Below are 22,698 nucleotides of genomic sequence, written 5' to 3' on the forward strand. Positions count from 1 at the left end.
GTGTTAAAACATGGTCATAATCAGTGTCTCTTAGCTGTGTTTTGTTGCTTTGTGGGAACTATTTAGATAATCTGAATATTTTGGGGTTTTTTATGGACAATTTGGAGACATATCCAAATAGAACTTAGATAACTTTTTTTTTTTTTCTGACATTTCATAGACAAACTGATCAATCGAGAAAATAATTGATAGATTAATTGATAATAAAATTAGTTGTTGCTCTCAGAAAGCTGATTCTGTTGCCTCTGCTGTCCTTACAATGTCCTGTTGTCGTCTGTGTGTCATTTTTAACCATCACAACATCACACCAAAGACCGACTTCATTAATGTGCATCAATTGTACTTTCCGCTCGGTGGCCAAAAGTATGTGGACACTAAAACATTTACTGCCCATATCTCAGATTTTTTTTCAGTGATTCATTTGCATCCGGTTTCGTTCTCACTGGAGGAAAAACAGAGCTCTAGGTGGATTTATAACTTTATTCATGGAGAATACTTTCAGAAACAAAATCCAGTGACGGACTGGTGAGAGCAAAACAAACCACAACAAATGAAATTTACTGTTGCATTGCATTGTGTTAGTATTGTAGTGTATTTGTTCAACAGATGCCAAGAAAAGTGATGAATCAAAGTTCCTAAAAAGGTTTTGTTAACTATGACATTTATTTTTAGAGATAAGGGTGAAGAGAGCCTTTATTTTGCTGCTCAAAGTCTCTCTCTCTCTCTCTCTCTCTCTCTCTCTCTCTCTCTCTCTCTCTCTCTCTCTCTCTCTCTCTCTCAGAGTCGGTCATCCCCAGTTCTGGTACGTTCCACGTGAAGCTCCCTAAGAAACCGGGGGTGGAGCTGGGAATCACCATCAGCTGTAAGTAAAGAAAACACAACGTCACTGCAGAGTGGTAGTTAACTGAATGGCCGTAGTTTACCATCTTCTAATGGCTACTTCCTGCAGGATAAAGCTCAGTGTCACAAAGCTAACGTGAAAGCTTTAGTGAACTTAAAACATGAAAATAAAAGCGGGTTTAATGAATTTTAATTCTAGTTTGTTCTTAAATCATGTGCAGACGTCGGGGAAATCTATTTTAGATGAGTGATTTCCAGGCCTGGACCTCCTCATGTTGTCATACACATTTGTCATTTGAATATTACATTTCCTGCTTTGATCTTTTAAAAAAAAATTTTCTCTTTAACATTTAATTCTGATCCAGGAGCAGCAGAAGAAACACCTTCAATTATTCACTGTTTGCTCTCTGTGTGTCTGCAGCTCCGTCCAACAGGAAACCAGGTGATCCTCTGATCATCTCTGACATCAAGAAAGGCAGCGTCGCTCACAGGTACACACACACACACACACACACACACACACACACACACACACACACTTCAGTATCAGATGGGAGAATAAACTCAAACAGAAGTGTCAGCTGTGTTTAAGCGTTTAAGCTCAGTCAGCTGTCTGTAGTTGGCTGGTTAATTAGGCTAACAGGCCAGGACAGTGTGTGTGTGTGTGTGTGTGTGTGTGTGTGTGTTTATAGGTCATGTGTTTTGGTGTGTGAAGCAGAAAATGTGAGTTAAAAGAGCTTCTGTTGTCTAACCAGCTGGTTACTGTGACTCCTGTGCTGTGTTTTTATATGAACTTTATTTAAAATGTGTCTTTCAGGACGGGGACGTTGGAGCTCGGAGACAAGCTGCTCGCCATCGATAACATCCGGGTGGAGAACTGCTCGATGGAGGAGGCCGTTCAGATCCTCCAGCAGTGTGAGGAGCTCGTCAAGCTGAAGATCCGCAAAGACGAAGACAACTCAGGTCTCATGTCTTTATTTTACTGTGGCAGATAAATCATCTTCATCTGTTCGTTTGTTCTGTCCGTCGTCACTCATGACGCTTTAGACTGATCATCTACAGCTGCGCTAAAAACATGTTCGCTATCGACCCACAATGCACTGCAGACAGGAAATTCAGGAGATGCTCTCGCCTGGGAATATTTAAACGTCTTGAGTGACACTTAAAACCTCCTCAGAAACTTCAAGGACCTTTTCACTGACCTCCTAAACATCATTAGGCGTCTGTAGAACCTCAAAAACCTCTTACTGCAGAATCTCTTCTAAGAGTCTTAAATGTTTCTCAAGGACAGTTTGAAAGAACCACATAACTTTCCTTAGGGAACACGGGAACCTATACCCTAACTATACACCTCCTCAAGGACACCTAAAACCTTTTCATCAACCCTTAGAAACCTGCTCAGTCACCCCTTAAAGGAAGCCCATCAGGTGACGCCTAGAACATCATCCGTCTTAATTAGAACCTTCATTATCAACGAGAACCGTGGCCTTTCAGGACAGACGCAAATCATTTTCCTGTCACTATTGATGCGACTCGCAGCCTGATCATCACATGCTTGTTGTTGAATGAATCTTTATTGAACGTTTCAGATGAACAGGAAGTGTCCGGCAGCATCATCTACACGGTGGAGCTGCAGAGGTACGGCGGCCCGCTGGGAATCACCATCTCAGGCACCGAGGAGCCGTTTGACCCCATCATCATCTCCTCACTGAGCAAGGGGGGGCTGGCTGAGAGGTGACGCTTCTTTCATCCCTTCTGCAGCTCATCATCTAATAACTTGTGGATGTTTCTCATGTCTACGGAAGAAATTCCAGCTTGTTTTTTAGAAAACCAATAGAATACAGTGAACAGTGATTGATAATAGATATATGGTATTGATACGGCACTGTTAACTTAACATACTGTAAATTTAGTTTGTTTTTTTACGTTTTTTTTTCTCTTTTGAGATGAATTCATTTAAATTCACTTGAGATGTATTTAGTAAATTAATTGGCAATTTTTTTGTTTTACTTACTTTTTGCTTGTTTTTTATTTTTATTTGTCTACGTTTTTTATTTATATTCATTATTTATTTACCTTTCATTTCATCAATTTATATAATCTATTATATTTTTTATAATACTTTTATATCATGAAATTAAAAACTAGTTGATTAATTGATGATAGTTGATCAACAAAATTAATCAACAACTATTTTAATAATTCAATAACTGTTTTAAACAAAAATTTCAGCTTCTCACATGTAAAGATTTGTTGCTTTTTGAAAACAATTACATCAGCTTTGTTCACTGTTTTCTGAAACAATTGATTGATTAATCGAGATAATGATCAGCAGATGAATCAAAAATGAAAATAATCATTAGTTATCTGCGCTCCTGTATATTGTAGACAGAAATAATCAAATGAAAACATTAGAAACAGAAGATTCACCACTGGTTCTGTGAAGCAGTGACAGACGTGTTCAGGTCAGGATGAAGTGGAGAATGTCGCCCTCTGCTGTTAATAATGAATAATGTTTGAACTTTTACATAATCTGTATCATTTGTTTGTTTGATATATTTAATCATATTTATCTAATTGCAGTAAATGTCTTTTCTTTATGTTGGTTAAAATGCTGAAAGGTTTTCACCTCAAATTCAATGGAGAGATAAATAAATTACTTTACTGTAAACTATTTTGATCCTGTAGAACTCATGACTCAGTTTTTCCAGTCATCTGATTGGTCAGAAGGTTGGGGGGGGGGCAGCGTTGGCGGGGGTTTTGATCTGATCCTTCCGAAGTGAACCCGCTCCAGAGTAGCGTAGGTGATGTTACCATGGCGATGTGCCCCGGTTACCATAGCAACCTGCCTCCGTTGCTGCGGTGATTGCACCCGGTTAAAAGTGAGCCAGCTCCGTGACACCGGAAAAGTGTCTCAGTTTGTGGTTCAGGCTCCTGGTGCTTTAAACATGTGGTGATGTTGGTCACACAATAAAGTGACCATCAAGTAAATATATTTATATTTATATATAAAAATATATTTATATAAATATATTTATATTTATATATATAAATATATGTGGTCACAATAATATAAAAGATAATAAAAAAGAAACTCAAAGTGATGCAGCTTTGTTTTTTATGGTTTTTTATAATGTTGTTTGATGTAATTTTTTCCTGTAGCATGACTTGACCCTGTGTGTGTGTGTGTGTGTGTGTGTGTGTGTGTGTGTGTGTGTGTGTGTGTGTGTGTGTTGTAGGACTGGTGCAATCCACGTCGGTGATCGTATCCTAGCGATCAACAGCAGCAGCCTGAAGGGGAAACCTCTGAGTGAAGCCATCAGTCTGCTGCAGCAGGCGGGAGAGACAGTAACACTGAAGATCAAGAAGCAGGGAGAATGTATGCGCACGCACACACACACACACACACACACACACACACACACACACACACACACACACACACACACACACACACACACACACACACACACACACAGGCTCTGAGCTTCAGCACATAACAAAAACTAACAAAGTACTTCATGTTAATCTGTCTTTAGTGTCGAGTCCCAAGTCCTGTGTGATTGGTCCAGGTCTGGGGTCGGGGGTGGGACTTGGTCAGGAGAACCAGGATGGGGAGGAGGAGCCTGTCATCATGGTCGCGCCCCCATCGAGCCAGAGAGCGTTCAGCACGCTGCCGTCTGTGGACAGCGCCGTGGAGTCCTGGGACGGGTCCAACATGGACAGCAGCTACACCTCGCCAGGTAGGAACTCGACCTCTGACCTTCTGAGAGAGTTTTAGTTCTAAATTTAATTACAGAGGTCTTGAATGTTAAATAAGTCTCAATTTTGGCAAAAACTTCAACAAATTAATTGGTTTAATGGTTAATCCATCAATCAGTTTGTATCTGTTTGTGGTCGTTAATTGAACTCAGTGTCTTTCAAACAAGAAGTGAGAGTTTCTTCAAACAGAGGCTCTGAACCTGTTCAGTAATCTGTACATGGGTCCAGGTCATGTCAACTGATTAATTACTTAATGTGCTTAAATAATTCTTGGCTATGTTGTTTATTGTTGGGTCATTTCTTTGACAGCTGTTACAGTGTAAAGTTATTAAAAGTGTTTTATTTGGTGAACCCTGCAGATACAAGTTATGAGTCATTGATAAAACATTTCTGTTTGTTTGCAGCTCCACCTTTTCAGTCGTCTCCCTACAGTTTCCACGAGTGGCGCAACGCCAAGACAACCAACAGCCAGTCATCGTCCTCCACTCGCCAGCGAGCCAATCCGCTATCAGATCTGGGTCTGAGTGACGATGACTGGGACCGCCCACCACTCGGAGGGTGAGACAGAGAGACAGAAAATGTCAAACAGATGGGTGTAAATCGAAACAGGTTCATACTGTATCTGTTTAAAAGGATTATTAAAGACATCAGATAATACATATAATGACACAGTGATGCTGGAAAACTAATATTTCTGAGAGGCGTCGCACTGGACCGAGATTTTAAATCAACTTTAAATGATGAAACTTTAAAAACAGGTCCAATATATTCAGACAGGTACAGGTAAAGGAATTTGTCAAAAGTATATACAGTTTAAATTTCAAAAGTCACACTTTTATAATTATTTACAGATGAAAAGAAATTGGACCAATTGAAACAGTAAAGGAGACACAGTACACCCACTAATAGTCATGATAGATGGATTGAAAACTTGAAGCCACAACATCATGATAACTTCATTATTTTTACATTTTCATGGTTAAGAAACCAGTGAAATTACAGCTTGGAGGTGGAATTTATCCGCAGCATTTCCAGGCTACATAGTGTTACCTCCTGCAGGTGGAGGTGTTCACCAAATTTATCAGCTTCCTCCTGTTTACCATTAAAATATAATAAACATCAGCTCTTTTCAGACGTGGAATAGAAAACATTACTGGCTTCAACTTTTGTGAATTGTTAAACAGTGAGAAACTGATTTTATTTTCTTTGTGGAAAAGATTTGATGATGATTGAGATAATTCCATTAATTACAGTGATGTAGCTGCTGCAGCCGTTACGTTAATCTGATGGTTTTCAGTTCAGAGCTGTGACACAAAAAAACAGGTCCGACATGAGATGTTAAAATGCCATCAGGTTAATTTGTCTTACATTAACTTCACTCAGGACAAACTGTCTCGTTACATTTAAAGGAGCTTTTTTGTAAGTTTTGCTATTGCTACATAGCCAATGTTAGCATTAGCAGCTGCCAAGAGTTTCAGCTGTTTACAATATAAGAACCATCTGAGTGGCACTAGTTCTTCAGGACAGTCTGGACACTACAGTGACTCGGTATCGGAAAGTAACGAGATGGGTCAACCATTTCGGGGCTAGCTGGTTAGCATGCTAACTGCAGTGGCAAGAAAAGAAGTGATGGAGATAGAAGCAGAACAAGAGGGTTGATTTCCACCTCTGGAGACAGCTGTTGGTGAGTAAAGGAATAAAGATTGATGCTGAACTCACAATGTTTCTTCTAGACTGGTAAGTAACAGCTGGTAATGCTAACATTAGCTGTGTAGCGATAGCAAACCTTACAAATAGCTCCTTTAATGAGTCGTATTTATCAGCATAAAGTACAAGATCATGAAAAGAGACTGGATACTTTTTGTGACTTTTTCCACTGAGCACTTGATCCTAAAATCTCATTTTAATTTGAATTTTTCCACCAAAAAAAAAATTATTTTTAAGCTAATTAACATTTTCCACCTGTTACTTTTGTGGTTTGTGCAGTTTAAGGCACAAAAACAACTCAGCCAGCGAATTCCACGTTTTTACCTTTTGAATTTTTTCCAGATTCCCACAGCCGCCATTCCTACATGATTAGCATGTTAGCGTTCCTTATTCAAATCACTGGTGGTTGCTAGCCGCGAGCTAACAGCAGTAACAGCAGTGTGTCTCTATCTGCAGAGCCTGTAACCTGCCCAGCGGTCTAATCACTGACAGCAGGTACCACACTGACCTTTGACCTTTCACCCTCACACAGTCTTCTGTCGCCCTCTCTGACCTCCAGCTGAAACCTTCACCTGGTGACCTTTGACCCCCCCCGCCACACTGACACATACACCCAGTGGATGTGTATGTTGTCACTGCACAATTCCACCCACCCCCCTCCACGTCCTGTCGTAGACGAAACACTCTCACCAGCATGACCCGTCCGTCACCGGCCTCCTCTGTGTGTCAACCCGTCCGGCTGTTCTCCTCTCTGATTGGCTGACAGTTCACCTTTTCCTCTCCAGGTTCACTGTGGGGCATGATGGGACAGAACCGGACCAGGAGGAGAACTTCTGGTCTCAGGCTCTGGAGGATCTGGAGACCTGCGGCCAGAGCGGCATCCTCAGAGAGCTAGAGGTGAGTGAGAAAAACAACATTAGTTTAATTGAGTCTAATTTGCTGTTTGCTTGCAATAAATTTAAACGTAAAACACAACATGAAATGATCTTTATGATATGATTTCTTTGAAAAAATATATTGAACTGTTACTCAGCCCTATATTTTAGTAGTAGTAGTAGTAGTAGTATTAGTAGTAGTAGTATAAAGTGTAAATTCTGTTCATGTTTTGACCTTGTTTGGAAATGCAGCAGTAAATTTTAGTGAATGCGCTGAAAAGAGAAATGACTCCTTCTCTTCCAGGAGTCTGGAAAGGAGACGCACCTCCTCACTCTGGTATCCTCCTCCCTCCCCTCCTACTAACTCTCCTCCTGTCTCTTCTCCTCTCTCCTCTCTGTACTCTGGACTTTTAGCGTTGTCAAACATCCGACATGTTAGCTGTTTTTGAATGTGAACTCTAACCCGCACCGTTAGCAGCAAGCCGCAGACCATAGTGACGTTATTTGTGACATCTCAGTGACATCACTCAGCTTCTGGCCAATCACGTGGCAGAGTCATGTTGCACCGGGCATGGCAGTTTGAGCAAGGCATGCTGGGAGAGCTTGCGCAAAGCCTGATGGGTAGTTTGTTTTGCCCGTCGTGAAGCAGATCTGTCAGTCATGCATGTGTCTGATGATACCTTGATTCTGATTGGCTGAAGAGTGGGCATCTGTTGAGTGATGTGAGAGTCTAAGTAGAATTAGAACAGGTAGAATCTCAGTAGAAACGAGCAGATTCTTGTAAGAACAGTAGAATCTGTAAGTAGATCTCTTCAGTACATCTCTGGACCTCCATACAGTAACATAACATCTGAAATAACAGTAGATCCTATCAATCAAACCAAGAGTATCTCTTATTAGTTGATCTATCAATAAATCTGTCAATAGAAACAGTAGTTTTTAAAAACTACTGTAAATCCTGTCACTAGATCTTGTCCTCAGAAACAACAATAGATTCTAGAAATAGAAAGTCAGTAGAATCTGTCAGTAGAAACTTGTCCCGTCCTGGTGTGATCGTGCCAGCTGGGGTCAAAGGTCGCACACCCAGGTTGCCTTTAATCTCCATGTTTTTGTTCAGCCCAGTGGTGCGTTTAACCAGCTATCTTCTGATTGGATGGTTTTGATTGATTGCCTTTTTCTGATTGGCTGTATCCAGGCAACCATCATGTCGGGCTCCACCCTCAGTCTGAACCATGACCCCACCCCTCTGCGCAGCACTCTGGGACGCCAGGCAAGTTTCCAGGAGCGCAGCAGCTCCCGACCACAGGTAACTCTCACCTAGACTGTTACACTTGAAGATACCTACATCATGTCATGTCTTTAATGTTTTTAAGGATTCTTCCTTTGAACTTTCCCAGGTGACCCCAAGGTCCAACACCTTGCCTTCTGACCCCCAACGTCGAGCCTTTGCCATGAGGAAGATGAGGCAGGAAGTCAATGAGATCCTAAACCAGAACCCTGTGGAACTCCACAAGGTGACCATTGATCCCTGAACACCACACTTAACTCTGACAGTCTTCTGCTCGTGAGCCTGACTGAGTGTGTGTCTGTATTCGTAGTTGACTCTAGAGAAGGCCTCAGACCTGGAGGATTTTGGTTTCAGTGTTTCTGACGGTTTGTTGGACCGTGGTGTCTACGTCAACAACATCCGACCAGGAGGCCCAGCGGAGCAGGGTGGCCTCCGAGCATATGACCGAATACTACAGGTACAAAAACCTGGGGCTGATGGAAATGTCATTAGTTTTGCAGGTATTTGGTCATAAACCAAAGTACTATTAATACAAAGGACTATTACTATCAAATATTAGTGGTGCTACATGAAAGTCAGGAGATCATTTATCCTCTGGGGTCCATGATTGTCTGTCCAAAATTCTATGACAATCCGTCCAGTAGTTGTTGAGGTATTTCAATCCCTGTACCTATAGGGATTAGGGACCCTATAGAGCAGACACCTTTGGGCCGTCCCTATAGAGCCACGCCTTTAGTGTGGTTATTGAAAAAGATACCTCATCATCACACTTCCAAAGATCTCTCTCTAGGTTAACCCCAAACTTTTCTGTCCTCCAGATTAACCACGTGCGGACCAGGGACTTTGACTGCTGTCTCGTTGTTCCTCTGATCGCAGAGTCTCCAAATCGCTTGGATCTCGTCATCAGTCGAAACCCCACCTCCTCCTCTCTGCTGGTCAATCACACTGATGGCACCAACAATAGTGGCCACTCCCCTCAGCCAATCAGCAGCGATCTGGGACCGTCAGAGCTTTCTATTGGCCAAGGAGAGGATAGTGGTCCAATCAAATGGAGCCAACCTGGAGATGGGCTGGGGGCGGGGCTTGGGGTGGGGCAGGTGAATAATAGCTCCTTATAGCAGACAAAAACTGTATGAAACTGGATTGAACTGGTCCTAACCAGACTGGAGCGGAGAGGTCAACGAGGAGATCAATACAAAGTTGAACCAAACTGGATTAGACCCATCTGGACTGGTTAGAAGTGGACCCCCCATGGTGCTACACACACCCTCTGGATGAACTTTGACCTTTGACCACTAAAGTTTGACCCTTGAACTGCTAAAGCAGTCTGAAAGCACATTGATGGACCGGAGCAACTCCTCACCTTTTCACCTGAACCAGTTATGCAAACTGGTACTACTGGTGTTACTCAATTCAGAACTATAACTACTGATTCTACTGGAACCACAGCCAGAGCTACTGGTCTTATTGGTTCAAGATTAAAGGCTACTGTTCTACTAGCCCAGAGCCAAGGTCACTGGTTCTACTAAAACCAGAGCCACAGCCAATGGTTTTACTGGTCTGAGATCAATGGTTACTGGTTCTAGAGGCCTAGGACTAGGACTACAGGACCACAGGCCCTGTTGGAACTAAAGCCACAGCCAATGGTTTTACTGGTCCAAGACACTTGGATTTTGGTCTTAGTGGTAACAGAACCATGGCTACTGGTTCTCCTAAAACCAGAACTACAGCCATAGGTCTTACTGGTATAAGATCAGTGGTTACTGGTTCTACAAGCCTAACAGTAGGGCTACTTGTCCCACTGGAAGTAGAGCCACAGCCAGTGGTCTTACTGGTTAAGACACATGGGTTCTGGTCTTGGTGGTAACAGAATCACAGCTACTGGTTCCACTAAAGCCAGAACCGCAGCCAGTGGTCTTACCTGTTCCAAGACATGGTTCTGGTTAATGGTCTCAGGGTCACAGAACCATAGGTACTGGTCCTACTGAAGCCAGAGCCACAGCCAATGGTCTTAATGGTCCGAGATATGGTTCTTACTCATGGATTTGGTGGTCAAGGATTCATGGATACTAAGCCAGCGCAATGGCTGCTGCTTCTGCGAGTTCAGAAACGTGTGAACACCAGGCCTCTCTGGTCTTACTAGAACCACAACCATGGCTTTTGGTTTTACTGGCCAAGAACCACAGCAGCACAAAGACTGATAGGACTCCAGTGCAGAATCCAGAACCTGCTGATGGACAGGCAGGTTGCCAAGGAGACTAGGGATGCTCCGATCAGGGTGTCTAGGGTTGATGTAATTGTGATCATCCAAACCAGTGCTGATCACTGACTGGTTTATGTTTTTAAACTTTTATACAGGAAGCTCCCGCATGAGAAACCCTTTAAAACCCAGCACTTTGATTTATGTCAAAATCTTATCCTTTATATTCTCCAAGTTAAACATAAAATATTAGTCTATTATGCTGCTACTCGTATCAAAGGCTGAATGTTCCAGTCCATCAGGTCTTATGATAATGAGGGCCAAGGTATGCTTAAAATAAACTAGTTTGTACAAGGTGTCATCTTATTAATGGCAGAAATATTTATAGCTTTTCAGAGTAGTCTCGAAGGTGTTTGACAATCTGAAAAGCATTTGTTTGAAGCATACAGCCTTGATGCTGCCCCACACTAGTTGCATGTCTTGCACAACTGGATTGGAAACTTTGCAGCAAGAACGAAAAAAAGTCTTGGCCCCACCAAGGCTTTGGGGCAGAAGGTTTGGTTTAGGACAAGATTAAAGATGGTGTTGAGGTGGTAAATTATAAGCATAAAGTAGAAAATGATCAAGTCAGAGGTGGTTTGTATGGTTGTATGGTTGGGTGTAGGTAAAGGTAGGATAAGAACGGGAGAGGGAAGTTGCATCTGCTCAAATTCAGTTGCGAAATTACGAAACTCTTATATATCCAAAACGTGGCACTCTAAAAGCGTATTAGAAAAGAACCCTGCATTGGCAGCCATTGATACTGCATTTGGGTCAACACTGCTGCCTGGGGTCCCTGTTAGTGACGGCTGGACGATACCGAGACTTTTACGCCTCTTCGGACTGATCAAGTGACACAAAAAAGTACTTGGTCAATAGGAATACCGTTAACACTGAACCTTCGTAGGGTTTTCTTAAGGATTAAACCTGTCAAACTAGTGAATTAGTTTTGCCCCTGTCTTGAAGGCCATCTATTCTTGAAAGCAAACCATCAGAAGTCACTGGGTTACGAAAACCTTGAAGCTTCCAGTCTTTTTATGGTGCAAACAGGAATAAAGTCCCAAAGATTCTTAAGGCTTTATCCACTCAATGTCCAGTGGAGTTTAAACATACTTGGACAAACTGTCCAATGAGGCAGCAATGTTAAGGTTTAGATTAGACGAAACCATTTTGGTCACGGTGGCTGTAACCCTGACTACCATTTAGTTCAGAGAGTTTGTTTCGATTATATGTGGTGGATGCAAGAGCTGGATAAACTGGGCAAATTGCATCTGCTGAGTAGGATCATGTGATATGATCAAAAGCCCAGAAACAGCTACTATTTGTGGTGACAAATATTATGCCACTGTTGGAGTGGGGTTTTGTAGAAATACATGTATATTTAAAAAAAAAAAAAATATTTTGGTATTGGAACCATAACTGAAGTATCTTTTCAGGTCTAGTGTCAAAAAATGTTCAAACAATAACCAGTCGTAGCGTTGAAGACCTGGCAGCCATGATGGATTTGGAAAAATCACGTAATTTCCAATAATTATCAGCTGGTACTGATCGGAGCATCCCTAATACAATGGATAGAAAGACAGAGGGGTTTACTATTTAGTTCTGTGCCATGAACGAACTGCAAGCTGGAAAAGTAATAATTATGTTGGCGATGATGATGATGATGATGATGATGATGACACTGAGCAGTTCAATAATACTTTTTCTACTGTTTACACCTGTTGGACTGGCCACACTGTGTGTGTGTATGTATGTGTGTGTGTGTTATGTGTGTGGGTTAAACACAAGGCCAGTTAAGCTCCTCCCACCTCAATCCCACCCCCACCCCCTTCTACCCTCGTCCAATAGGCAGCCAAGATGAGAGACAGACAGCAATTCTGAGAGATTCAGCTGATTGGCTGGAACCAATCAGAAAACAAACGCTTCCCTGCCTGTCTGTGATTGGTTCTCTTCAACACACAGACAAACCAATCAGCTCCCAGGAAGAAGCCAAGCATGCCCCCTCCCAAACCCCCCACCCCCCCAGTTACAGTGATCTATTATGCTAATCGATCTGTGTGTTTTTTGATTGACTGTTGTCAGTTTTCTCTGTTTGTTTGTTTGTTTCCATGGCGACTGAGCTTGAAAAGATGTAAAATAGATTAAAAAAAACGGTTCAGTTACGTCGGAACCATTGAACCCTGAAAACCTTCACCTCATAACCACGAAAACAATGACGTTACACAAGAAAAAAGTCCTGTTCGAACAGGAAACCTGTGACAGTAAATATGTGTGCGTGCGTGTGTGTGTGCGTGTGTGTGTGTGCGTGTGTGTGTGTGCGTGTGTATGTGTATGTATGTATGTATGTATGTGTGTGTGGGTGTGTGTGTGTGTGTATGTGTGTGTGTGGGTGGGTGTTTTTACTTTGGAGTGATGTCAACATCTTCCTGCTTTCACCTCAGTCTGAACTCACTATTTAAACTGGCCAATCAGAACCCTCCCTCAGCACCAACAGCAAGTAGAGACTTTCCCTGACCTGAAATGACCAATAGCTGCTCTGCAACGGGCTCTGTGCTTTGATTAAGAGAGCTGTGATTGGCTGTTTCTGTGTGCATAGTTCTGATTGGCTGTTCTACAACATCCCATTTTATTAACTGTGATGTTTTCAATCTGAAGCACAATGCTACCATATGGTTAGCATGTGGCTAGCAGACTCTGAGCACACACAAGGCTAGCATTGACCTAACGTGTTTCCATATGACTAGCCTAGGGCCGCCACCTGGCTAACACAGCCAGTTTGTGGTTAGCACACATCCAGCACAAGGTTAACATCTCTGAAACACAGCTAGTATTTGATTAGCACACAGCTAATCTAGGGTTAACACCCGACTTACAGAGCTATGGGTTAGCACTTAAACAGCACAGAGCTAACACCTGGATAACATAGTACATGGTCAGCACACACCTAGAACACAGATAACACTCAGCAACATTTAGTAAACCTAGCTAGCAATCAGTTGGCATACAGCTAACGCAGGGCTAAGACCTGGCTAAAACATCTAGTATATGGTTAGCACACACCCAAAACATGGCTAAAACAGGGCTAATATATGGTACAACATAGCCAATAATTATTAAATACACAGATAAAGCAGGGCTAACACCAGGTGAAGTCTTAGCACAGGGATAATACCTAGCAAACACAGATAGTTTTAGCGTAAACCTAGAACAAGGCTAAAACAGGGCTAACAGTTGGTGAGAATAGCTATTTAATTATAGCTCAGCAAACAGGGGCCTCACTCCTGGCTAACACAGCTGTGTATTAGGCCTTTTCTAGCATGAATTTAGCACAAGGCTAACACATGGTAAACATAGTCAATTTTTGTCTAGCACACTGCTAACACAGGGCTAAACATGGCTAATATTCAGTTAGAACACAGCTTACATGGGGATTACACCCTGCACACAGCTGTGTTGTTAGCCCTGTACTGAAACTGCTAGTATATCATTCACACATGCAGAGAACATGGTTAACACATGGCAAACACAGAAAGCTGTTAGCAGAGGGCTACCACCGCTAGTCCCTGTCTAGTACACTGCTAAGAACACGCTAAACCTGGCTATGACATGGCAAACAGCTCATTTCTAGTTAGCATACAGCTAACACAAGGCCACCACAGCTAGTTAGTGGTTAGCAACAACCTGGATCGGGGCTTTACGTGTTTTAAATATAGGTAACATTCAGTTAGCGCACAGCTAATACCTGGTTAACACAGCCAGTATTAAGTTAGCATACAACTAGCTATCACCATGTTAGGATGACCATTACACAAACACGGAGCTCAAGATCTGACCAGTTACCATAGCAAGAGCTGCATTCAGCTGAGACAAACTGTTCCACAAATGGGAAGAAGCCACAGAGCTGAGAGGCGTGGCTTCAGGAGGGTTTGACTGGGTTTGTGAGTGAGATCTAAAGCTATACACACTGTGTTAGTTGTGGAGTTAATTTCCTGCCAAAACTTAACTACAACTACAACAAAACATGTTTTACGAACGCCCTTTGATTCACGAACACAGCGACACAAAACAATGACATTACATGAGAAAAAAGTCCTGTTCGAACAAAATTAATTAGTTTGTTAATGATGTTTTGTATTTGCAAACCACACTGTGTTAGTGAATTGTAGCACATTTGCAAAACACGTTTGGTTTGTTTAAGTTTTGGCAGGAAATTAGCTCCAAAGTTAGTGTGCATGAATTAACTGTGTGTGTGTGTGTGTGTGTGTGTGTGTGTGTGTGTGTGTGTGTGTTTGTGTGTGTGTGTGTGTGTTTGTGTGTATGTGTGTATATGTGTCTGTGTGTGTGTGTCTGTGTGTGTGTGTGTGTGTTACATTGCAGGGATTTGCACTCTAGTGATTCACCTCAGCAAGACGTCTGCTCACACACACACACACACACACACACACACATCCTTGTGCACCTATTTTTGTGGGGACTGTTGACAAAATGCATTCACTAGCCCCAAACCTTGACCGTCACAACTGAATGAACAACCATAACCTTAATTCTGGCCCCAACATTAAAACCAACTCCTGACACATAAAACAGCCCTTTGAGGTTGTGTTGGGGGTGTCCAGTAATTTGATCACTACAAAGCTGTTAGACCCCACAAGTACAGTGGGCTCCTGGTTTTCGGACCCCACAAATATAGCAAAATAAAACCACAAACACACAAACACACACACATACACACACACACACACACACACACACACACACACACAGACATACACACACATGCATTGCACTGCCATTTGAAATAGTGGGTCAGATTAGTTTCCATGTAGCTTCACCAACCAACTAAACTGTATTTTTCTTTAAAGGAACAGGGATGTTGTAAAGTATTTTTGTACAAATTTAATACTTTGGTAGCATGACGTTCCTGGTGTTTGTCCTGTCGGGCTCCACTGCTCTCCTCCACCCCTCCTTTGTATGGACGACTACTGAGCAACAATAAAGATGAAGACCTGCTGGAACGTCTGGACTCCATGTGTCATCTCACACAAAAACACATACATACATGTTTGTCATAAAAAAAAAACACACTTCAATCATTTTTTTATACAGGAGGGATTACAATTATGAATATAAATACTAACAAACAAATATGTATTTTTATATTTATAAATGATGTGTCAAAATATAATTTATTACAGTTATATGTATTATTCATCTTAAATGTACCTGCACTCCAGTGGCATTTCTGTACTGCAGTCCATCATTCATTTGTATGTAATGTATAATTTCTTTCAGTATAATTGATTAGTTTAATTTATTTAAAAAATAGTTATTCAATGAATTATATAGAAAAGTAGAATCTATTACTGAGTATAATTTATAGGTACAAATAATTCATAAAGTATTAATTTTATAAAGTATGAAGCAAAATATATAGTATAGTAGTAGTAGTAGTGGTAGTAGTATAGTAGTAGTATTACTGAGTACAATAAAAATGTACACAAAATATATTAATTATGTAAACATATTTTATTTTAATTTTATTATTTTGTATTATATATATATTTTTTTTAATTACTATATTTTGACCATAATTTGATAAAAAATTAATAAATTGAAAACTAATTTCAAAATGTATGTACCAAATTCTAAGCTATTGCTGAATATAATTTAAAATCGTATAATATAACATAATTTATTACAATATTTATTTTGTTAGTACATTTTTTTGGTTGAAACTTAAACCGGATGTGACGTTTCTGCTCGGCGCTCTCCTCTCTTGCCTGTCTTCTCGGAGAATCGTTGTTGGATTGTTGCGGTCTGTTTTCCTGTGTGTTGTCGCTGTTAGCTGCTACTGCTCGTCGTTGTCGGTGCCGTTTCTGCAAATATTAATCACCACACAACCCGTGGAAACATTCCCGCTCATCTGTGCTGGATTTATAAACACCGAGCCCGGCAGGAAACATGTCCACCGCCCTGGAGAGCTACATTAACCGTATCCTGCCGCCGCAAACTGGCTAACATGCTAACTACCCGTCAGAATGAATGGATAAATGCTTGATAGCATAGCATACAAGCTAGGAGACATATTTTGATTGAGTTATTTATTAACTTACAGCGGTGTGACTTTACATTTCAGCAGCGCCGGGTTGTAGTTAAATAGTTATTTGTGTGTTAAAACACCGCATTTTGTTGTTTTTGTGCAAGTTTTTGACATTAATTTAATGTTTTGTCCAGAAAATGTTGTTTCTTTAACGGTGATTCAGGCACAGTGGCTATCGTCACCTCCGACGGCAGGATGATTGTGGTGAGTTTAAATATGTTTCTTGTTAATATTCCTAGATTTAACAATATAATTACCAGTATTACAATATGAATATTCTGCTGATTATCATAATAGATGAGTGTTTTTTCCTCAGCAAAACCTCCAAAAAAAGTTTCTGGCTCCAGCTTAAATCGTGAGGATTTTTTGTTTCTTGTCAGTGTAAATTGAATCAATATGTTTCTGTTTTCCCGCCAGTGATGTACATAATTTTATTTGAGCTTGTGTTGTGGGTTTTAGCATTTGTTTTCCACATTTTTTTTTAAATTTTTATTATTAAATGAACACAATTCAAATCTGTGAGAGTTGTTCATCAGGTGTCCCCTGGTGAAATTTTTGATTCATTGTTTAGGCAATAAAATCTCAGAAAACTGTCAGAAATGTCCATATTTCTGTGTATGACAACTTGGGAAGAGAGAGATGTCACCTTGGGCTACTGGTTTTGTTTGCATAGTAATATAAGGTCCGTTTTTTTCTATTGACCTTTTTTTAATGCTATATTTATTGATGCAGAAGGACAAAACAAGAGTCTTTGGAGCACCTTGTGAAAGAGTCACATGTTTTGTAAAACAGCCTTCTGGGTTTTTTTTTTGTTTTTTTTTAAATGGAGGGATTTTACCTTGAGAAAAACAGATGCTGAGCTCTGTGACTGGACTCTAATGATGATATAGAAACAGCTGTCCTGCTGGTTGTCAGCTCAGGAAATTGTGGTGACAAGAACATCAATGACTTCAAAATGGTTCAGATTTTATATTTTATGTTTCATTATGTGGCAGATAAAACTAAACACTTGCTCATTCGTCTTCTGATATTTTTCTGTTATTTTTTCACTTTTACCTGATGTTTTGTGTGTGTGTGTGTGTGTGTGTGTGTGTGTGTGTGTGTGTGTGTGTGTGTGTGTGTGTTCAGGGCACGCTGAAGGGCTTCGATCAGACCATCAACCTGATCCTGGATGAGAGTCATGAGCGGGTGTTCAGCTCCAGTCAGGGGGTTGAGCAGGTGGTGCTGGGACTCTACATCGTCCGAGGAGACAACGTGTAAGTCAAACATGTCGATTAACACCTTCGTTAATAATCCGCTTTTATTTTGAAAACAATTAATATGAAATTTCATACAAAGAATCGTGGGTTTGCACAGAGCAGGCGTGTTAATGATGTTAAAGCTGTGGGCTGAATTTAAGGTGGTATGTGAATGTGCCAGCAATTTAGTCTATTGTCATATTGTGACATTTGCATTTGTGGACTGATCTCAGAACTGATGTTTAATCAATATCAAGATAGATCGATAGATCAGATTGAAATCTAATTTAATTGAACAATAATTTAATCTGTTAGCATGACATTTACATGTAAATGAAAAATTATATGATCAATGAATCCCATTTTAATAATGATCAGTGTATTGATTAGTACATGATCAGAGTTTTTGATTGGCGGCCGTGTCATCATGTTTCAGGGCGGTGATTGGCGAGATCGACGAGGAGACAGACTCCACTCTGGACTTAGGAAACATCAGAGCCGAGCCGCTCAACTCTGTCGTCCACTGACCCTCTGACCTTCGACCCCAACTGTCCTGGTTGCTGTCTCCGTGGCAACATTGTGACTCGCACTGTATCTGAAATCACTCCCTCACTCTCTCCTCTAATCATCTTCATTTTGTGTCGTCACTCAGCTTTTGAGTCACACAACTGTGACTATGCTGAGGGCTGCATTCAGGAACTGTCGGCAGAAAGTGATGCAATACTGTTTTTGCCTTCCATCGTGTGGCGTTCAGGGCACTCTGTACAAGACAAATTTACACTCAGATAAAACAGCAGAGGGCAGGAAACAGGGAGTGATTTAAGGCACAGCATCATTGTGTGTATGAATGTTACAGGAGCCTGTTTAACACTGGATCAGCTGACACCTCGATTCTGTAATATGGACTAAAACAGTTTAAAAATAAATAATTTATCCAGAAAACTGTCTGACCTTTTGTCAGTAACAGGCTCCTGTGGCGACGCCTTTCTGTTTGAATTTTTTATAAATAAAGAAGTGAATTGTTAAAGTTTTTTATGCTTTGAGTCTTTTTGTCAGATTGTGATTGTTTAATAAAGTTTCATTTCTCAGATTCTGACTACACCTTTGTTTACTTAACTGAAACATCAGACTGAAAGGTTTCAGTCATGTTCGTTATGTTGATCAGCTGATGTAGTGCAGGACTTTTGAACTTGAATTGTGTTAATATGCAAAGTTAATTTGATCTCATCAATCAGAAAAGGATTAATTAAAATCAGAAGCATTTGAAAAAACATGACTTACTAGTTATTTTTTTAATTCGTTTTAAAGAATTAAAAATAAAATAAACCAACGAAACAAAATACAAGGAAAAAACTGAAAGAAACATTAAAAACTAAGAAATTTGAATAATATCCTATATTGACGTAAATGTCTAGCTAATAGAAAAAGTGTGTTTAGTATGTATGTTTATATTATATACATTAGGTAAATATACATCCCAAAGCGTTTCATTTTATTTTAGTATATATGTAAAGATAAAAACTAAAAGTTTTAAATTTAAAAAGAAATAGTAAAGAAAATAATTTATAAACATTAGAATTGCCTTTTACTATGGGTATTTCATATATGATAATAAAAAGTCATGAAAATTATATAAGGGATAAAAAAAGTGATAAAAGCATCATAGTCAAAAACATCATAATATATAAAGGCATAAGAAGAAATAAGACCGTCAAAGTATGGTAAGGCATGATAACGTTGCAGTATAAGGCATAAAAATTATAAAAACATCAGAGTGAACTAGGGCATAAACGGTCATAAAAATGCCATAGTATAGTAAAGTATAAAAACGACATGGTATGGTAAGGCATAAAAACAACATGGTATACTAAAGTATAAAAACGCCATAGTTTAGCATGGCCAAAAAAACTCAACATAGTATAGTAAGACAGACTCCAAAAAAGGACATAGTAGTAAGGCATGAAAACGACATAGTATAGTAGGGCATAAAAAGTCATGAAAACGACATAGTATAGTAAAGTATAAAAACGACATGGTATGGTAAGGCATAAAAACGACATGGTATACTAAAGTATAAAAACGCCATAGTTTAGCATGGCCAAAAAAACTCAACATAGTATAGTAAGACAGACTCCAAAAAAGGACATAGTAGTAAGGCATAAAAACTCCCAAAAAGTACATAGTATAGTAAGGCACGAAAAATGACATAGTATAGTAGGGCATAAAAAGTCATGAAAACGAAGGAGTATACTAAGGTATAAATACGCCATAGTATAGTAAGGCATAAAAACAAAAAAAAAAGACATAGTATAGTAAGGCATAAAAAGTCATAAAAGTGACATCGTATAGTAAGGCATAAAAAGTCATAAAAGTGACATCGTATAGTAAGGCATAAAAAGTCATAAAAATGACATAGTATAGTAAGGCATAAAAAAGTCATAGTATAATAAGGCATAAAAAGTCATAAAAATGACATAGTATAGTAAGGCATAAAACGACATAGTATAGTAAGGCATAAAAAGTCATAAAAATGATATAGTATAGTAAGTCATAAAAATTAAAAAAATGACAGTATAGTAAGGCATAAAAAGTAAAAAAAAAAAACGACATAGTATAGTAAGGCATAAAAAGTCATAAAAAAGTCATAGTTTAGTAAGGCATAAAAAGTCATAAAAATGACATCGTATAGTAAGGCATAAAAAGGACATAGTATAGTAAGGCATAAAAAGTAAAAAAAACGACATAGTATAGTAAGGCATAAAAAGTCATAAAAATGACATAGTTTAGTAAGGCATAAAAAGTAAAAAAAACGACATAGTATAATAAGTCATAAAAAGTCATAAAAATGACATAGTATAGTAAGGCATAAAAAGGACATAGTATAGTAAGGCATAAAAAAGTCATAGTATAGTAAGGCATAAAAAGTAAAAAAAACGACATAGTATAGTAAGGCATAAAAAGTCATAAAAATGACATAGTATAGTAAGGCATAAAAAGGACATAGTATAGTAAGGCATAAAAAGTAAAAAAAACGACATAGTATAGTAAGGCATAAAAAGTCATAAAAATGACATAGTTTAGTAAGGCATAAAAAGTCATAAAAAGTCATAAAAATGACATAGTATAGTAAGTCATAAAAAGTCATAAAAATGACATAGTATAGTAAGGCATAAAAAGGACATAGTATAGTAAGGCATAAAAAGTAAAAAAAACGACATATTATAATAAGTCATAAAAAGTCATAAAAATGACATAGTATAGTAAGGCATAAAAAGGACATAGTATAGTAAGGCATAAAAAGTAAAAAAAACGACATAGTATAGTAAGTCATAAAAAGTCATAAAAAAGTCATAGTATAGTAAGGCATAAAAAGTCATAAAAATGTCATCGTATAGTAAGGCATAAAAAGGACATAGTATAGTAAGGCATAAAAAGTCATAAAAATGACATAGTTTAGTAAGGCATAAAAAGTAAAAAAAACGACATAGTACAGTAAGGCATAAAAAGGACATAGTATAGTAAGGCATAAAAAAGTCATAGTATAGTAAGGCATAAAAAGTCATAAAAATGACATAGTATAGTAAGGCATAAAAACGACATAGTATAGTAAGGCATAAAAAGTCATAAAAATGATATAGTATAGTAAGTCATAAAAATTAAAAAAATGACAGTATAGTAAGGCATAAAAAGTAAAAAAAACGACATAGTATAGTAAGGCATAAAAAGTCATAAAAAGTCATAGTTTAGTAAGGCATAAAAAGTCATAAAAATGACATTGTATAGTAAGGCATAAAAAGGACATAGTATAGTAAGGCATAAAAAGTAAAAAAAACGACATAGTATAGTAAGGCATAAAAAGTCATAAAAATGACATAGTTTAGTAAGGCATAAAAAGTAAAAAAAACGACATAGTATAATAAGTCATAAAAAGTCATAAAAATGACATAGTATAGTAAGGCATAAAAAGGACATAGTATAGTAAGGCATAAAAAGGACATAGTATAGTAAGGCATAAAAAGTAAAAAAAACGACATAGTATAGTAAGGCATAAAAAGTCATAAAAATGACATTGTATAGTAAGGCATAAAAAGGACATAGTATAGTAAGGCATAAAAAGTAAAAAAAACGACATAGTATAGTAAGGCATAAAAAGGACATAGTAGTAAGGCATAAAAAGTCATAAAAAGTCATAGTTTAGTAAGGCATAAAAAAGTCATAGTATAGTAAAGTATAAAAACGACATAGTATAATAAGTCATAAAAAGTCATAAAAATGACATAGTATAGTAAGGCATAAAAAGGACATAGTATAGTAAGGCATAAAAAGTAAAAAAAACGACATATTATAATAAGTCATAAAAAGTCATAAAAATGACATAGTATAGTAAGGCATAAAAAGGACATAGTATAGTAAGGCATAAAAAGTAAAAAAAACGACATAGTATAGTAAGTCATAAAAAGTCATAAAAAATTCATAGTATAGTAAGGCATAAAAAGTCATAAAAATGTCATAGTATAGTAAGGCATAAAAAGGACATAGTATAGTAAGGCATAAAAAGTCATAAAAATGACATAGTTTAGTAAGGCATAAAAAGTAAAAAAAACGACATAGTACAATAAGGCATAAAAAAGTCATAGTATAGTAAGGCA

The 22,698-nt window shown here is 38.7% G+C and overlaps 2 protein-coding genes and 1 long non-coding RNA gene across 11 annotated transcripts in view; 2 read left to right on the plus strand and 1 right to left on the minus strand.

Moving 5' to 3' along the window:
- Window positions 1-15,726, plus strand: part of grip1 (glutamate receptor interacting protein 1) — a 58,846-nt gene extending 43,120 nt beyond the window's left edge. For 5 of the 9 annotated variants that reach the window (XM_056367713.1, XM_056367714.1, XM_056367709.1 and 2 more), the window contains 13 exons: window positions 782-862; window positions 1,262-1,331; window positions 1,658-1,803; window positions 2,430-2,574; window positions 4,080-4,219; window positions 4,380-4,583; window positions 5,007-5,160; window positions 7,095-7,206; window positions 7,489-7,521; window positions 8,380-8,490; window positions 8,582-8,698; window positions 8,783-8,929; window positions 9,291-15,726. In XM_056367713.1, coding sequence (XP_056223688.1) covers window positions 782-862; window positions 1,262-1,331; window positions 1,658-1,803; window positions 2,430-2,574; window positions 4,080-4,219; window positions 4,380-4,583; window positions 5,007-5,160; window positions 7,095-7,206; window positions 7,489-7,521; window positions 8,380-8,490; window positions 8,582-8,698; window positions 8,783-8,929; window positions 9,291-9,590 — 1,760 coding nt within the window. In that variant the 3' untranslated portion in view covers window positions 9,591-15,726. The remainder of the gene's footprint in view (window positions 1-781; window positions 863-1,261; window positions 1,332-1,657; window positions 1,804-2,429; window positions 2,575-4,079; window positions 4,220-4,379; window positions 4,584-5,006; window positions 5,161-7,094; window positions 7,207-7,488; window positions 7,522-8,379; window positions 8,491-8,581; window positions 8,699-8,782; window positions 8,930-9,290) is intronic. The other 4 variants (XM_056367715.1, XM_056367710.1, XM_056367718.1 and 1 more) reach the window with 1 other exon arrangement.
- On the minus strand, window positions 4,923-7,140 carry LOC130163483 (uncharacterized). Its single transcript, XR_008826476.1, has 2 exons — window positions 7,000-7,140; window positions 4,923-5,152 (listed from the first exon to the last, which is right to left on the minus strand). It is a non-coding gene; the product is annotated as an uncharacterized LOC130163483 (long non-coding RNA).
- A 765-nt stretch (window positions 15,727-16,491) lies between the features above and the next one.
- lsm8 (LSM8 homolog, U6 small nuclear RNA associated) lies at window positions 16,492-19,139 on the plus strand. Its single transcript, XM_056367779.1, has 4 exons — window positions 16,492-16,703; window positions 16,975-17,015; window positions 17,940-18,067; window positions 18,486-19,139. The coding sequence occupies exons 1-4, from the start codon at window positions 16,673-16,675 to the stop codon at window positions 18,574-18,576; spliced, it is 291 nt and encodes a 96-aa protein (XP_056223754.1). The 5' UTR covers window positions 16,492-16,672; the 3' UTR covers window positions 18,577-19,139.
- The last annotated feature ends 3,559 nt before the right edge of the window (window positions 19,140-22,698 follow it).

Source organism: Seriola aureovittata, chromosome 22 (genome assembly GCF_021018895.1).
Source record: "Seriola aureovittata isolate HTS-2021-v1 ecotype China chromosome 22, ASM2101889v1, whole genome shotgun sequence".
Classification (NCBI taxonomy): Eukaryota; Metazoa; Chordata; class Actinopteri; order Carangiformes; family Carangidae; genus Seriola; species Seriola aureovittata.